The sequence below is a fragment of the Canis lupus genome, chromosome 25 (assembly GCF_003254725.2).
Source record: "Canis lupus dingo isolate Sandy chromosome 25, ASM325472v2, whole genome shotgun sequence".
NCBI classification, from domain to species: domain Eukaryota; kingdom Metazoa; phylum Chordata; class Mammalia; order Carnivora; family Canidae; genus Canis; species Canis lupus.
The window spans coordinates 18,203,353-18,220,993 of record NC_064267.1 but is presented as its reverse complement, the minus strand read 5'-3'; the positions used below and the strand labels follow the sequence as shown (position 1 = coordinate 18,220,993).

Genomic DNA, 17,641 nt, shown 5'->3' with positions numbered 1-17,641 from the left:
GGCTCCAAGCAGGAAGCCCGATGTGGGAATTGATCCCAGAACTCCGGGATCACACCCTGAGCTAAGGGCAGGCGCTCAAAATTTAGGCCTTTGGGCATCCCTAAATTTAAGCCTTTAATTGCATCCTAATAATCTGTGTGAACAGAAACATGCATAAACAGAGAAGTGTACATAAACCACTTCTGTTTTATACCAAAATACAATAGCTGTCTGAAAGAAAAGTGCTTGTAAAATAGTTACATTGTAAGCTGAACTATATTTCTTTATGAAATACCATTTTTACTTGAAAGAATAACTGACAAACTATTTATTGACATTTTCTTGAAAATAAATCAAGGAAAATTCACTTCAAGAAAAATGACAGTATTTGTTGCTGAGAATATTAGCAGTTTGAAAACTGTATCCACTACTGTCAGCTTGACAGCTTTCTAAAGTGTCAACATTTAAAATAAATGAATTCTCAACATCTAGAAGTTCAGTGAATCATTATTTTCCAAATATATATATATATGTATTTTTTAAATTTTATTTATTTATGAAAGAGGAAGAGTGTAAGCACACATGAGCAAGGGGGAGGGGCAGAGGAAGAAGCACAGTCCCCACTGAACAGGGAACTTGTCATGGGGCTCAATCCCAGGACCCCGAGATCATTAACTGAGCCAAAGGCAGACACTTAACCAACTGAGTTACCCAAATACATATATATATATATACACACACACACACACATATACATACATAATTGCAAATATGTATAATTGCATAATTATACATATATAATTGGGCTGGTGAGACTGGGGACCTCAAAATGGCCGACCCAAGGACAGCAACTTCCCAATAAGACCGCCCTACCCCCATCTTCCTGCCAACACCCTCTTGCCACCCTACTCCCACTTAGCTTACAAAGACCTGTAACCCTTGCCCTAACTGGAATGCCACCCTACCTCTTTAGAACCACCACCACCTCCACCCCCCCACACCCCCACCCCCCGCTCTGCCCTGCGGTTTGCCTGGGCATGACTTCCCTGACTCAGAGAGGTTCCAGTCAGGGAACCTCGCCCAGGAGTGCTCCCCATCGCTCCCCATTAAAGCACTCTCGAACCTAGCGCCTGGCTCTGCTGTCTTTAATTTTCTCCGCCAATCATTAAAAGAAAACCTAACATATATATATATATTTTTTAATATTTTATTTATTTATTTATGAGAGACACAGAGAGAGAGGCAGAGACACAGGCAGAGGGAGAAGCAGGCTCTATGCAGGTAGCTGAATGCGGTACTCGATCCCGGGTCTCCAGGATCACACCCTGGGCTGCAGGCGGCGCTAAACAGCTGCGCCACCGGGGCTGCCCTATATACATTTTTTAATTGACCAAAGCACAATGCTACCAAATCATACAAAGTTTTGTAAAAGATCCATTCACATATCAATAATCGTGATGTGGGGATCCCTGGGTGGAATCCCATATTCCACACTGTTAAGGAACTTTAAGGAAACTACCATGTGTCAAGTTTTGGTGCTGCGTCAAAAAATTCTACAACTATCCGTATTTATTTAAAATAGTGCTCTCTTCTACAACCAAATATGTGTGTGAGGCCAGATTTTCTTTTTATACTTAAAACATGATTTCAACAGATTCAATATAGAAATAGATGTGAGAAATTACCATATACCTTGCTATTACATTAGACTTTAAAAGAGATTTGCAGAAATACGGAGATCCCTGGGTGGCTCAGTGGTTTAGCTCCTGCCTTTGGCCCAGGGCATGATCCAGGAGTCTCAGGATCAAGTCCTACATCCGACTCCCTGCATGGAGCCTGCTTCTCCCTCTGCCCGTATCTCTGCCTCTCTCTCTCTCTCTCTCTATCATGAATAAATAAAATCTTAAAAAAAAGAGAGAGATTTGCAGAAATGTAAAACAAAGCTACTGTTCACTTAATATTGAAAATAGTTTTCATTAAAAATGGTATTGTCATACTTCTAAAAATTTCTTAGGCTTGAGTTTCTGACACGGTAATTGATATAAATTTTGAAAACCTTGGGGTCCTCAATTATTTTTAGGAGTGAAACTGAGCCTAAAATGCTTGAGAACTATCCTACAGAAATAATAAACAATGTAAACAAAGAATTTAGTGTAGAGTCTCAACAGTAAAAACAGGAGATCATAGAGGCACTTGAGTGGCTCAGTTGGATAAGTGTCTGCCTTTTGCTCACGTCATGATCTCAGGGTCCTGGGATCAAGGCCCACATAAGGCTCTCTGCTAAGAAGGAAGTCTGTGGCTCCCTCTCCCTTTGCCCCTCCCCCTCATTCGTGTGCACATATGCTGTCTCTTTCAAATGAATAACTAAAATCTTTTTTTTTTTTTAAGATTTTATTTATCCATTCATGAGAAATACAGAGAGAGAGAGAGAGGCAGAGACCAGGCAGAGGGAGAAGCAGGCTCCATGCAGGGAGCCCGATACAGGACTCGATTCCAGGACTCCAGGATCACGCCCTGGGCCAAAGGCAGGCGCTAAACCACTGAGCAACCCAGGGATCCTCTATGATCTCTAACTAAAATCTTAAAAAAGAAAAAAAAAAAAAAAAAAAAAAAGGAAACCATACAAATGCTAAAAAAAATTAAAAAGGTAGAGGAGGAACAGGTACCTCTGACAAAAAATTATTTTTTATAGACATGGAAACTTCTATCTTTTTTTTTAAGATTTATTTATCGGAGGGATGCCTGGGTGGCTCAGTGGTTGAGCATCTGCCTTTGGCTAAGGGCATGATCCTGGAGTCCCTGGGTTGAGTCCCACATTGTGTTCCCTGCATGGAGCCTGCTTCTCCCTCTGCCTATGTCTCTGCCTCTCTCTCTGTGTGTCCTCATGAATAAATAAATAAAATCTTAAAAAAATATATTTATCTGAGAGACAGAAAGAGAGAACATGAGTGGGAGGGGCAGAGGGAGACATAATTCCAAGTGGACTCCATGCTGATTGCAGACCCTGAGGTGGAGCTTGATCTAAGGACCCTGAGAGCACGAACTGAACAGAAACCAAGAGTCCAATGCTTAATCAACTGTGCCACCCAGGTGTCCCACAGAAACTTCTATTTCTAAAATGACATATTAAAATTTAGATTAAGTAAACCAACAGAACACAAAACTATATATAATATGCTCTAAATTATATTTTTTAAAACCACAGAGGCAGGGATCCCTGGGTGGCTCAGCAGTTGAGTGTCTGCCTTAGGCTCAGGGCATGATCCCAATCTAGGGATGGAGTACACTTCGGGCTCCCTGCGAAAAGCCTGCTTCTCCCTCTGTCTGTGTCTCTACCTCTCTATGTCTCTCATGAATAAATAAAATCTTAAAAAAAAAAAAAAAAAACCCCACAGAGGCAAAAATTGAAAAATCAAACTTTTAACAGTAGTCCCTGATAATTAATAAGATAAGCTCAGAAATATTTTATTTCTAATCAGGATTTCTTACAAATATTCTATAATACTCATGTAGTGTTCTCATACCCAGAAAGATTAATTTTTAAAAATAAAAGAAAAAAATCCTGGCATTCCATTAAAACAGTAAATGAAGTTCTTAGCTTTATTACGTTCAGTCCTTTCCCAATATCTTAAGTTGGTCAATAGTTTAAAAAGCACTAAAATTGCCAAAAAAAGCAATACCAAAACAAATTTTAAAAACTCAGACCCCCACACTAAATCATGACAAAGCTACCAAAAAGATATGCTGTTTCAAATAGCAGAACAAGACTGTCCATGTAAATTTTAAAAATATACAGCTCTGACTTAAAGGCAAGAGTTTTCCAACTTTTAAAATAAAGCAACTAATAAAATGCTGACTTAAAAACAAAAATCAGAAACAAGCAATCCAAAAGTAAACACCTCAAAAGAGAAAATTGAGATTTCAAGTTATGTGATTACAAATTAAGTAAAATTCAATTATTACATTGCTTCTTTATTGTCCATTTTTTTATTCCATGATTTTTACATTAAAATAAAGATACTAGGGGATCCCTGGGTGGCTCAGCAGTTTGGCGCCTGCCTTTCGCCCAGGGCGCGATCCTGGAGTCCTGGGATTGAGTCCCACGTCAGGCTCCCAGCATGGAGCCTGCTTCTCCCTCCTCCTGTGTCTCTGCCTCTCTCTCTCTCTCTCTCTATCATAAATAAATAAATCTTTGAAAAAAGAAAACAAAAAATAAAAATAAAATAAAGATACTAGTAAAAGGATGGTGGTAATAAAGTATGGAGGTTTTCAATCAAAAACTTCAGATGTGGGCAGCCCGGGTGGCTCAGTGGTAGAGCGCCACCTTCAGCCCAGGGCGTGACCCTGGAGACCCGGGTTCGAGTCCCATGTCGGGCTCCCTCCATGGAGCCTGCTTCTCCCTCTGCCTGTGTCTCCGCCTCTCTCTCTCTCTCTCTCTCTCTCGGTCTCTTATGAATAAATAAATAAAAATCTTAAAAAAAAACAACACAACAACTTCAGATGTATATCACAAAGGGTAAAATAGCTTTAATTTCTGGAAAATCAGGGACCAAGTAGGCTGCAGGTAAAATATTCTATCTTAATATGAAGTCAAGAAAAGTAAAGTATTTCATATATACAGAAGTATAGAAGGTAAAGAAAATCACTTACTGCTTACCAGGACTATGATGAGTTGCGTATCCTCCATTCTGAAATTCATCTCCTGCCATATTCATTCTACCAGGATTAAAAGGTCCTACTCCAGTCTTGGTCTGTGAAGTCAAAGATGGGGTGTATGTTTGTATATTAACACCAAAATTACTTGACTGAAGTCCTTTAGCGACATCTCCCAAGTTGGTATTTTATAGTGATGTTACATGTGTAATCATTAAGTTCATATCTCACCCAGCATTCACAGAGCTTATACCTGTTTCTAAGGTTGTAACATTAGTATTAGGAATTTCAGAGTTGCTTCTGTAGTGATAACATTATTACCCAATCCTGCATTTACCTTACTTCTTGAAAGACTGGAAGTGGAGAAATCCAAATCTTTGGTTCTATTTTTAGTTCCAGGAAGTCCCCATTCAATTAAATTGGAAGAATTTTTCTTTTCCCCTCCATTTGTTTCTATGTCCTCTTCATCATCGATAACAATTGTCTCACTTACATTTCCCTTCTGAGAAGCCAAATCTCTTGAGGAAGGAAGAATTATGGAATAATTTCCTCGTAGCCTTTCATTTCTTGATGAAGCAAATATAAAATTTCTTTGATCAGCTATTGCTGGAGTAGAAGTTGAAGGAGGTTGTATAGATTCAATAAATACAACATCATCATCATCATCATCATCATCTTCTTTCATCAATGAGTTTCTAGATCTGTTAACTACAAGACTACTTGGGTCACCAAATGAATTTCCTGTATCCGTGAGACTAGCTGCCATGGCTTTATGCTCTAATAAAACAGGAGTCTGCTCAGTCAAGTCTAATCCTCTCAATGAACATTTATCCATGCCAAAGAACCTGTAGGAGAGAGAAAATAGTAAAAAAAAAAAAAAAAAAAAAGAAGTCTAGTATACTATGGCTATTGAGTTTTATTACTATGAAATAGCACAAATGAAATTTTAAATTTTTTCATGATTTATCTTTTATTTTATTTTTAAGATTTTATCTATTTATTCTGAGAGGCACAGAGAGAGAGGCAGAGACACAGGCAGAGGCAGAAACAGGCTTCATGCAGGGAGCCCGAAGTGGGACTCGATCCCGTGTCTCCAGGATCACACCCTGGGCCAAAGGCGGCGCTAAACCGCTGGGCCACCAGGGCTGCCCTTATTTATCTAACTTTCAGCGAAAAAATTGTTATTTTGGGGCAGCCCCGGTGGCTTAGCGGTTTAGGGCCGCCTTCAGCCCAGGGCCTGATCCTGATCCTGGAGATCCAGGATCGAGTCCCACGTCGGGCTCCCTGCATGGAGCCTGTTTCTCCCTCTGCCTGTGTCTCTGCCTCTCTGTCTCTGTGGGTCTCTAATAAATAAATAAAATCTTAAAAAAAAAAGGCCCACAGAGGCTAAAAAAAAAAAAAAAAACTGTTATTTTGTTTTTCCTCTCCATTAATCATTTAACGCTCAGCTCAGAATTTAATGGAAATTAATCATCCAATTTGTGGTAGTCCTTAAAAAATTTACTCAATTTAACCTACTCATCTTTTACAATGAAAAAACCTAAGTCTTCCTTTGAAATAGGAAATATTAACAAAATAATTCTATCAAATACGAATAACCCTGAGCCCAAATACAATTATGTTATACTTTTATCTACTAAAATAACTATATCATCTAATCTTTATTTCCCTTGTGTCTTTTGTCACTAATTTTCAAATTCTCTGCTTCTGACATAACTGTGATGAAATCTTTCTGACATTCTTATTCTTGTTCAGGAATTGCCAGACATTATGCAATGGGTGTTTTATGTAAAATTCTGAAAACAGGCCCATTATGTAAGTATAATTTAATCCATTTTACAAATGAGGAAAGAGAAGCCAACTAAATTGTTGTGAGACCCAATAGGATTTAAATTCCAGACTCAAAGACTAGGCCTCAAATTCTTAGCATTCAGTTATATTCAACAAAACAGTTTTGTGAACCTACTGTGCACTAGGGTATGACAAGGAAAGGATCCAGTACAGAGAGACAATTGAAGAATCTGGAAAAGTAAATTAATTGATGAAGCAAGGCTCTTAAAAGTAGAGGAGAGAAGATGAGGGTATGTGCACAGGTGGTAATGAAAGTGATCATGAGTAAAAAAATATCACATCTCAAAGACCAAAGGGGAAAAGGTACATAAAAATGTAATGTATAGGGATCCCTGGGTGGCGCAGCGGTTTGGCGCCTGCCTTTGGCCCAGGGCGTGATCCTGGAGACCCGGGATCGAATCCCATGTCGGGCTCCCGGTGCATGGAGCCTGCTTCTCCCTCTGCCTGTGTCTCTGGCTCTCTCTCTCTTTCTCTCTGTATGACTATCATAAATAAATAAAAAATTAAAAAAAAAAAAGTAATGTATAGGGCAGCCCCGGTGGCACAGCAGTTTAGCGCCGCCTGCAGCCCAGGGCGTGATCCTGGAGACCCTGGATCGAGTCCCACCGTCGGGCTCCCTGCATGGAGCCTGCTTCTCCCTCTGCCTGTGTCTCTGCCCCTCTCTCTCTCTCTCTGTGTGTGTGTCTCTATGAATAAATAAATAAAATCTTTTAAAAAAAATGTAATGTATAGAAGTATGTAGAAATGACAGATGAAAAGCTGAGGTAAATTTACATATGCTAGCCTCAACTTTTTTAGAACCTCAAGAGTGAAGAAGATGGGAATTATATGGGTGTTGAATTATTAAGAAAACTCACTTCATATGGCAGTCATCATTCCATTTTAAACAACTCATACTGGGCAGCCCAGGTGGCTCAGCGGTTTAGCGCCGCCTTCAACCCAGGGCGTGATCCTGGAGACCCGGGATCGAGTCCCACATCAGGATCCCTGCATGGAGCCTGCTTTCTCCCTCTGCCTGGTTCTCCTCTGCCTGTGTTTCTGCCTCAATCTCTCCGTTTCATAAATACATACATACATACAAACCAACTCATACTGAAATATGCTACATAATATTTCCATTCTAAAATTTTCACAACTAAAAAAAATAAAATAAATAAAAAAAATTAAATTTTCGCAACTAATTTTAATTGAGAAGTTATATAATAGATAAGACTTATTCCTTTTTTTTTTTTTTTTTGATAAGACTTATTCCTAATAGGTATTATGTCATTCAATATTAACTCAGTTAATGCATATAAAAATGAAGTATAAACTATTCTTTTTCCCATTTTACCCATTAGGAAACTAAGACTCCATAGATATGTAATCTCCATAGCCTGCCCAAGCATCCATTGCTGGAAAGGTTAGAGTCAGGATTCAAATCAAAGAAATCTGACTCTAGGGCAGCCCAGGTGGTTCAGTGGTTTGGCGCCACCTTCAGCCCAGGGCGTGATCCTGGAGACCCAGGACTGAGTCCCACGTCAGGCTACCTGCATGGAGTCTGCTTCTCCCTCTGCCTGTGTCTCTGCCTCTTTCTCTGTGTGCCTCTTATGAATAAATTTAAAAAATGTAAAAAAAAAAAAAAAAAAGAGAAATGACTCTAGAATTGATACCATAGCCACCGTATTATTTGCAGTTAATGTATAAAACAATTTTTAGAAAATACTTATCTTTTATTAAGATGATTTTGTTAAAACAAAATCAACATCCAATGTCCATTTCTTTCTCTTTTTTTTTTTAAGATTTTATTGAGCCCTGGGCCGAAGGCAGGTGCTAAACAGCTAAGCCACGCCGGTGTCCCTCAATGTCCATTTCAAAGAAAAAAAAAATAACAGATCTAAGGGACCACTTTAAAAGAACTATAAAAAACACAAAAATTGGGCCCATGGTTACTACACGTCCAGTGTGGTTGACTTTCAAAGGAAAGAAGCAATAATTTAGCCTAAACTGAGTTATGAAATATGAGAGCTGTTATATATGATCTCTTAGTCCTTTTTTTTTTTTTTTTTAAGATTTTTATTTATTTATTCATGAGAGACAGAGAGAGAGGGGGGGGGGCAGAGACACAGGCAGAGGGATAAGCAGGCTCCATGCGGGGAGCCCAACGTGAGACTCGATCCTGGGTCCCCAGGATCACATGCTGGGCTGAAGGCGGCACTAAACCGCTGGGCCACCAGGGCTGCCCTTTTAGTCCTTTCTATATTTGAATAAACCTATAATAGAAAAGAACACTTTTTGGAAAAGAACCATAGGTGACTCCACAGTATCTTCTGGTAGCTGCGAGGATATATTTTAACCTTCTCAAAGAAAATAACAGAAAGAGCATTCTTGATGCTCCATTCATTGCAATCATCTCTGAAAAAAATATTAAGTATTCACCTATTTTCAAGTCATAGATTACAAAAAAGTCAAACCACTACGAAAAGCCATTGTGCATATAATTTAACCAAACACTTAAATTTCAGGAAAAGATTATAGAAAAGTTCTGAGTACTTCCATATAATCCAAAAACAGAGAACAAGTTATGGTTTAGTGAATTAGTTGTGTGACACTAAGCAAATTATTCCACTTCATTTTTAGTTTTCTAAACTATAAACTATAAATGGGGATAACATATGATTCTAAGGTTTTTTACTGAGATAACTAGACATGCAAGACTCTAATCTGTTTGGACCATATTAAAGCAAAAAATGTTAAATCCCTCTCCTATTAGAAGGTATTCAGGCAGATACTTTGCCTATATCCTAGGATTTCAACAAGTATCTAATTAATCTTAAGCATTTAGCTAATCTTTGTTATTCTATTTATCTACAAATTATAACCAAATCTTAATTGGTTTCATTTGGATATGATGAAAATTAATGTAACCTCAAGTAATATATACAATCAAAAGAAAACCTGCACAGAGAAATTTGATAAGAAAATATACTACCATTCAAAAAGTTAGCCTGAAACCCAAAGAAGACTCTTAAATGCAAACTATCTCTTTATAATTGGCAATAATTTTGCAAAATTATAAGGGTATCTAATAAGGAGTAAAGATAAGAGCTATCATTAAACAAAGACGTAAGTAAGAGTGTTTTGGGGACAACGGGGTGGCAGTGGGGTCGGTGGGTTAAGCATAGGACTTCAACTTGGGTCATGATTTTGGGGTCCTGGGACTGGGCCCCTCATCCGGCTCCATGCTTAGTCTGCTTGTCCCTCTCCCTCTGCCCCCACCAGTCATGCTGTCTCTCTCTCAAACAAATAAAATCTTTAAAATAATTAAATAAATAAAAAGACAGTGTTCTCCTCTTTTGTATTTACTTTTAGTAACATCTGAGTTGTTTTTCTTTCTGAAGGTTGATGTACTTACCTTTTTAAAAACCCATAGCAGGGCAGCCCCGGTGGCTGAAGGTGCCGGCCTTCAGCCCAGGGTGTGATCCTGGAGACCCAGGATTGAGTCCTATGTCAGACTCCCTGCATGGAGCCTGCTTCTCCCTCTGCCTGTGTTTCTGCCTCTCTCTCTCATGAATAAATAAAATCTAAAAAAACAAAAAACAAAACAAAAAAAAACATAGCAAAACAGGGGTGCTTGGGTGGCTCAGTCAATTAAGGGAACTTGCCATTTTAACCTTTTTTTTTTTTCATTTTAACCATTTTTAAGTGTATATTCAGTGTCAGTTTTTATTTTTATTTTTTTTTCAGTGTCAGTTTTTAAAATGTTCCTTTTTTATTAAAAAAGATTTTATATATTTAAGAGAGTGTACAGGAACAGGGGGAGGGACGGAGGGAGAGGGAGAAGCAGACTTCCCACTGAGGAGAGAGCCCAAGGCAGTCTTCAATCTCAAGACCTGAGATCATGACCTGAGCCAAAGGACCAACTAAGCCACCCAGGAACTCATACAATAAGCTTTTTAAAAGTTGCAAAAGTTTCTGGCTAAATTCTTTACTTATTAGCTGAGTAATTCAGTAGCCATTCAATATTCAATTATATTTACATACAATTACAAATAATTTACATAGTAAAAAGAATGTTACCTTTAAAAAAAAAAAAAAAGATTTATATATTTGAAAGACAGAGAGAGGGATACCTGGGTGGCTCAGCGTTCTGCCTTGAGCTCAGGACATAGTCCTGGAGTTCCGATTCGAGTCCCACATCCAGGCTCCCAGCATGGACCCTGCTTCTCCCTCTGCCTGTGTCTCTGTTTCTCTCAGGAATGAATAAATAAAATCTTTAAAAACAAGAGAGAAAGAGATAGAGAACACATGTGATGAAGGCAGAGAGGAACCTCAAGCTGACTCCTGGCAGAGTGCTGAGCCCGAGTAGGGAGTGGGGTGAGTGGGGTTCACTCCATCCTGAGATCACCACCTGAGCCCAAAACAAGAGTCAGATGCTCAACCAAATGAGCTACCCAGACATCAGAAGGATCTGTTGTTAAAAAGTAAGTAAAATAGGATCCCTGGGTGGCGCAGCGGTTTGGCGCCTGCCTTTGGCCCAGGGTGCGATCCTGGAGACCCGGGATCGAATCCCACGTCGGGCTCCCGGTGCATGGGGCCTGCTTCTCCCTCTGCCTGTGTCTCTGCCTCTCTCTCTCTCTCTCTCTGTGACTATCATAAATAAATTAAAAAATAAAAAATAAAAAAAAAAGTAGGTAAAATAGAACTGTTGAAATATTAATATGACAAGATTAGCACATGATGAGATAGGTAAACTAACTTGCATTATGAATCTTCAAAAATTTAAATCACCAAGAAAGTATCTAAAAATATTTAATTATTGAGGTACCTGGCCAGCTCAGTTACTAGAACATGTGATTCTTGATCTCTGGGTTGTGAGTTTGAGTCCCATGTTGGACACCGAGATTACTTAAAAATAATTTTTTAAAATTTTTTTTAAAAGATTTTATTTATTTATTCATGAGAGACACAGAGAGAGAGAGAGGCAGAGAAACAGGCAGAGAGAGGAAAAGCAGGTTCCATGCAGGGAGCCCGATGCAGAACTCAATCCTGGGACTCCAGGATCACACCTTGGGCCAAAGGCAGACGCTAAACCACTGAGCCACCCAGGCGTCCCAAAAATAAAATCTTAAAAAAAAAAAGAATCACCATAAGAAAAAAAAATAGTGTTTCAAAGTTCATTTTTCTGGCCACCTGTAACTGTAAGGTCTATGAAAGATAATCAGGATATAGGATACAGGATATAGGTTACAAAAACCACTGTTAAACACCAATTAGCCCTAAAGCATATTCCTGTAGCATCTCTGTGGACTTACACTGTTACAGATAGGTCTTTCTTACTAAAAATATTTATGTATTTACATAAACATCACCTCAACTTGAAAGCTAACTTTATGTTTAGTGAGTATCTGGTAAAAGCATTCCCGTTTAAAATCAGAAATAAAAATAAATAAATAAATAAATAAAATAAAATCAGAAATAAAATAAAGATGTACCACAATTCTGGAGATATAATGAATATGAGATAGAAGAAAGATAAACTAAATAAACAACTACCGGGATCCCTGGGTGGCGCAGCGGTTTGGCGCCTGCCTTTGGCCCAGGGCTCGATCCTGGAGACCCGGGATCGAGTCCCACATCAGGCTCCCGGTACATGGAGCCTGCTTCTCCCTCTGCCTCTCTCTCTCTCTCTCTCTCTCTCTATGACTATCATAAATAAATAGAAAAAAAAAAAAAAAAAAAAAACAACTACCACAAATAGCAAGAGAATTACTGAAGTACCCAAGTACAAAATTACTACCTAGAAAAAAATAGGTTGGTAGTAATTAAGTTGATACGGATTATACACAACTAACTTCACTTCCTTCTAAAATCGCCATAAACAGTGGTAAAGTTCCCACTCCCAAGGAAAGGAAGAACCAGAAAGGAAGCAACAGGGTACCTGGGTGGCTCAGTTAGTTAAGCATCTGCCTTTGGCTCAGGTCATGAACTCAGGATTCTGGGATCCAGCCCTGTGTGGCTCCCTCTATCTGCTGCTCCCCTTGCTTTGTGTGTATGTGCACATACACTATCAAATAAATAAAATTATAAAAAAAAAAAAAAGGAAACAAAAGAAAACAAAGCAACAAAATTTTGTAAGCTGAAAAGTAAAAGGATGAGTAGTTAACTACCTCAGCTGATCTGACACAAACTCTATTTTCTTTTCTTTTTTTAAAAAATATTTTATTTATTTATTCAGGAGAGACACAGAGAGAGGAGCAGAGACATAGGCAGAGAGAGAAGCAGGCTCCATGCAGGGAGCCTGATGTGGGACTTGATCCTGGGACTCCAGGACCACGCCCTCAGCTGAAGGCAGACTCTCAACTGCTGAGCCACCCAGGCCAGGCGTTCCTGAGACAAACTCTAAAATAGTGATGGAAAAAGCTGAGAAGAAACATCCTGATTTATGCTACAGAATCTTCAAAAGGTTCAGAAACAAGTAGCTCCAGATATCCTTGGAATAAGGGATAGGAAGCTAAAATGAGGTTGTGGGATCCCAGATCCATTCTTTCCCACCAGGTTGAGGATGACAGGTTTTTTTCCTCATCCTGGCACAAGTTCTAGACTTCTATTCTTTGGATAGAGTATAAGATTTTTGTCTGGGGCTCACCAAACATGGGTGAAGCTATCATGCATTCACTATCATGGTTCACTATCATGCATATGAAATGCCTACTTCCACTTGATTCCCATACACCTGGCATCCAGACCTCTATCTTTCAGGCATGCTACCCTTCCCTGGAAGGCTTGTTTTTCAGAAACCGTCTTCTCTGTGGAATTAGGAACCAGCAAAAAAGGAAAGACCTAAAGATAATGACTCAAGATATTCTCCATCAAAGGGTTATAAGAATCATCCACAGTGAAGCTCACAAATTGAAAGCCCACATATTTTCCTAATTTGCTTTCTACTTCTGAATTTTTAATCATGAGTAGACCAATCAAAAATTATTAAATATCTGAGGAAAACTTCTTTTTTTTTTTTTTTTTTCCTGAGGAAAACTTCTAAGAATAGTCAAAAGAAAAAAGAGCGATAAATAATGCAGCAAAAAACAAAAAAAATGAAAAACCACAAAATTATCAATACTCTAGATGAGTAATGACTAAAAAGTTAATTAAAAATGTCTAGATCAAAAGTTGCACACTCTCCTGACTGAGCCTGCAAGGCTACACATAGCAATCTATATGCTAACAGCACAGTGTCCTAGGTCTAACAAGCTAAAAACGCGTAACGTGAAGAATAAAGTGAGTTAAGTACAAAGCCAAGTTTGGTAAGGAGGACAAGGCCAAAGGGAAGGCAGGAAATACTACAATGCGAGTTATTCTACTCACAAGTTTCTTTTCAATGACCAATTATAAATTGTTGGATCAGCTTTAAAAGACACACTAAGTAATAGATGTAGAATCAGTGACTTTTTTTCCAAATCACTATCTTCAGACTCCTAATAAAATTATTATTCAGGCAAGAATTGGTGCTAAAAAACCATTAACTGAATAGCTAACAGACAACTGGGCCCTTTATTGTACCAAAATGAAACGTAATTATTTTCTGGTACAAGGAAAAGACATATTAACTTCATGGAAAGATCAGGCTGTGCATTGGTACCAATTCAGTGGTCAATCGTAAAACCACAGCACTGAGACAACTACATCATATATCTCCTGATGTGATGCTGTCGGGAAGACTAGCAGGTTACTTAAATTTTCCTCAAATATAAGAGGATAGCAAAAATACTCTGTCACCCCTAAAACAATAGAAGATCCATTATGTTTTCCTTTAATCCAACAGCGAAGAAAAAAATACTTTTATCCACAGGGAAGGAAAAAATAAAATTAAATGCGAAGCATTAAAAATGAAACCAACTTTAAAGTACAACTTTGGAACTCTAGAAACTCCAGTGGTGTAAGTACCAGCACGCATTCCCACTGCTTTCCCAGGAGTTTCCCCAGCCTGTCTCCAAGGGCAGGGTCCACCTAAGCAATCAGCTCTTTGCCTTCATAACAAAGTCACCTAACTGTGGCACTAAGTGTATTAAAGAAAAGGGTGCAATTACTCACAAAGGTTATGTTTTCTTCTTTACTTTCTCCCGAAGTTTCCCCAGACGGGCCAGAAGGTCCTAGAACCAGAGAGGCGAAATTTAGTTCGCCCAATTAAGACGCAACACCATCAAGTCCTTCACCACCAGGAGGAGAAAGCAGGGGCGAAAGTGCAGGAGTTTCCGCGCTCTTCCACCCTACCCCACCCGTGCTGGGAAGAAACCAAAGAAAATCCAAAAATCCGCACGGCCCTCAAAAACTAGACAGCGCTCAACGTCGTTTTGCAAACTACACGGTGGGAGGAGGGCGGACGGCACTCCCTCCGGACTCTGCCCCTGGCCTCGCCCGTCACCGGCAGCACCTCGGGGTGAGGGGCCGCCACCGCACGGCCGAGCTGAAATCCCGTTGGTCGGAGCACTTGCAATGACTCCGAGACTGCCCGACTCCCGCCCGCCATTAAAACTAGCCCAAATTAAACACATAAAGAGAAGACGACAAATGCCGGGGAAGGGAAGAGCGACGGAGGGGACCCGGCGGGGGAAGAGGCAGCACCCTCGCCCCGAAAAACTTGGGGACCTCGGGCTACCGCGGAGACGGTGCGAGCGCAGCCCCGAGAGCGGGAGAACCAACTGAGGCGCCCCTCCCCCCACCGCCCCACCACCACCACCCCCCCCGCAAGAAAGAAAGGAAAAATACCCCGCGACCTCCCGCCGCCCCGGCCCGGGCCGCCCCCCGGCCCCCGAGCGACCCCCGCCTCTGGCGTCCGCCTCACCCAGCCCTCCCGGCCTCTCCCTCACTCTCGCAGCCCTTCGGGCCGCACGCGAAGACGCCTGTGACATGAGCGGAGCCCGGAGCAGCCCCCGAGGCCCCGACGCGGCAGCGGCGACGGCGGCCGCGCCGCGGGGTATTAATCCCGGGTCGGTGGGAGGCTCCGGAGGCTGCCCTCACCCATCTCCGCCTCCCCAGCCGCCTCCGCCTCCGCCTCCTCCTCCCGAGGCTGCGCTGCTCCCAGCCACCCCCACTATCGGCGGACCCGGACTGGAAAGACAGCGGGGATAAGCCTCACCCGGTTCTGGCTGCGGCTCCGCGGAACGAACCTCCCCTCCCCCGGCCCACCCCCCTTCGGCAACACGCACAACTCCGCTCGGTCCAGTCCCGGGTTTAGCGCTGGTGAGGAGGAGGAGGCGGAGGAGGCGGTGGCGCGGCCGAGCCCGGGGAGGCTCCGCCCTCCGCGCCCTCATTGGCCGGCGGGGAGGGCGGGCCGGGGCGCCTCGGGCGCGCCCATTGGCCCCCTCTGCTGTCCTTCAGGACCCCCCTCGGGGGGGTGGTCCGAAGGGCTGTCCGTCAGGCGCGGGCCACGCCCCCCGGCGTTGCCGTTCCACTCCCCCCTCCGCCGGCGCTCGGCCCTCGGCCGCGTCCCCTCCCCTCCTTACCCCCGCCTCCCTCCCCGCCCCCACCCCCGGGTCCGTCAGGGTCAGGCAGCCCGAGTTACGCTGCCCGCTGCCCGCTGCCCCAGCCGCCGGCTCGCTCCCTGGGGGTCCGGGGTGCCCTCCAGGGCCCGGGACGGCCCGACACCGGGGCCGTGGCCGCCTACCCTGACTCGGGCCTGGGCGCCCGGGCCCCTGGAGCCGCTCCCAGCGACCCTGCCTGAGGAGAGACGCGGCCTCGATGTCCTCGGCGCCCTCCCTGTCCAGTGCGTGACGCCCCCCGGGAGGGCCGCGCCCGGGCAGGGGCCGCAGCGAGGCACGGCGGGAGGTCGGGGCAGCGCGCGCAGGGGGTTCCCGCGTGCGCTGAGGGGGTGGGAGCACCTCCACCGTCGCCTCAGCCCGTGGGGAATTGTCCCCCCACCTCCCGTCACGGCTGTAGGAGGAGACGACGTCCTCCATTTTGTCGGGACTGCTGTGGGAACTTGGGACCAATTCAAAACCAAAGCCCGTGGGGCTGGGAAACTTGGCCCCGCGAAGCCCCAACTGGGCTCCGCCATTCGGCCGAGGGCACAGCCCCTGATTCCAGCGTGTGCGTCCGAGGGGCCCCTGGGGCGGGCGCCACAGGGCACACACCCAGACGCCGCTCCCCGCCTGCATCCACCAAGATGGAGGAAGCTGCGGGCTCCCCGGGAGCGGGGCTCCCGCCTGTCGGAGGGGCCGCGGCCTCCCCTCGGCGTGTCCTCCCGCGCTGCCGTCGTCCTCCTCCGCAGCCTCGTTCGGTGGCCCTCCCCAGCCTCTACCCAGCCTCCCCACGGCCTCCACCGTCTCCTGGTCCTCAACCGTGGATGGAGACTCCACTCCGCGGTCGGCCCTATCGCTTCGCCCCGCCGGGGCTGCCCGGGTGCGGGGAGTCGAGCGGAGGTGCGGGGCGTCGCGCCGGGGCCCGACGCGGGCGTGCCCGGGGCGCCACATCCACCGTGGGGCTCCTCTTTGTTCACCGTCTACACCTACGTCTTCGGCGCACGTCATGGTGCTGTACGATCTCCAAGATCCCAGCCAAGAGGGCAGGGAGGCCTCTTCCGTCTCACCCTGGCGGTGGCTGGCGGGACTGCAGCCGCTGGCGGGGGACAAATGGGGGACGAGGTAGACTTGTCACTCGCCGGGTTATCTCGCGCCGCTGCCTGTTAAAAAGTACACGTGCGATGGCACCGCGGAAAGGGCAACGCGGTGGTGACGAACCTGAGGTTTTTAATGAACTAGTCAACTTCTCGTAAAAACTGATGTCACACAGTTGTAGATGACACGGAGCGTCATCTAGTAGAGATTCATTCAATCCATGACCATCCTTCAACCTGACTTGCTATTTTGTAATTAAATAATTTAGGATGTTGTAAGGTCCAAATAAAAATGTGACACTGGTAAATAACAAAACAATGTTGATTATGGATCTTTTGATAAAGACTTACTCCTTATGGAAAAGCAAATAGAAATTGTGACTAAGTATGCTTCCTACAGCCAGATGGCTGTCTTTTAATCTTTATCATCAGTAATAAGTTATTTAAATTCTCTCACTCTTACTAGCTGCTCTATTGCACAGCGTGGATACAAAATATTTCTGTCATTATGGAAAGTTCTGAAGGAAATTACTGCATTCATCTTAAATATTATTTGAGGAGTGG

At 43.3% G+C, this 17,641-nt stretch overlaps 2 protein-coding genes across 31 annotated transcripts in view; one reads left to right on the top strand and one right to left on the bottom strand.

Annotated features, from left to right (window-relative positions):
* Positions 1-17,112, bottom strand: part of ZMYM5 (zinc finger MYM-type containing 5) — a 77,008-nt gene extending 59,896 nt beyond the window's left edge. For 5 of the 30 annotated variants that reach the window (XR_007405818.1, XM_035716082.2, XM_035716076.2 and 2 more), the window contains exons 1-4: positions 15,308-15,466; positions 14,557-14,615; positions 4,970-5,477; positions 4,637-4,730 (exon numbers count right to left, since the gene is read on the bottom strand). Coding sequence is in view for 29 of the 30 variants with exons in the window: in XM_035716082.2 (XP_035571975.1) it covers positions 4,637-4,730; positions 4,970-5,467 (592 nt within the window). In the remaining variant the exon portion in view is untranslated. The other 25 variants (XM_035716056.2, XM_025462783.3, XM_049101082.1 and 22 more) reach the window with 25 other exon arrangements.
* The window catches only part of LOC112669570 (translation initiation factor IF-2-like), a 44,289-nt gene continuing 42,020 nt past the window's right edge, over positions 15,373-17,641 (top strand). The window contains exons 1-2 of the mRNA XM_049100801.1: positions 15,373-15,584; positions 16,091-17,105. Coding sequence (XP_048956758.1) covers positions 15,373-15,584; positions 16,091-17,105 — 1,227 coding nt within the window. The remainder of the gene's footprint in view (positions 15,585-16,090; positions 17,106-17,641) is intronic.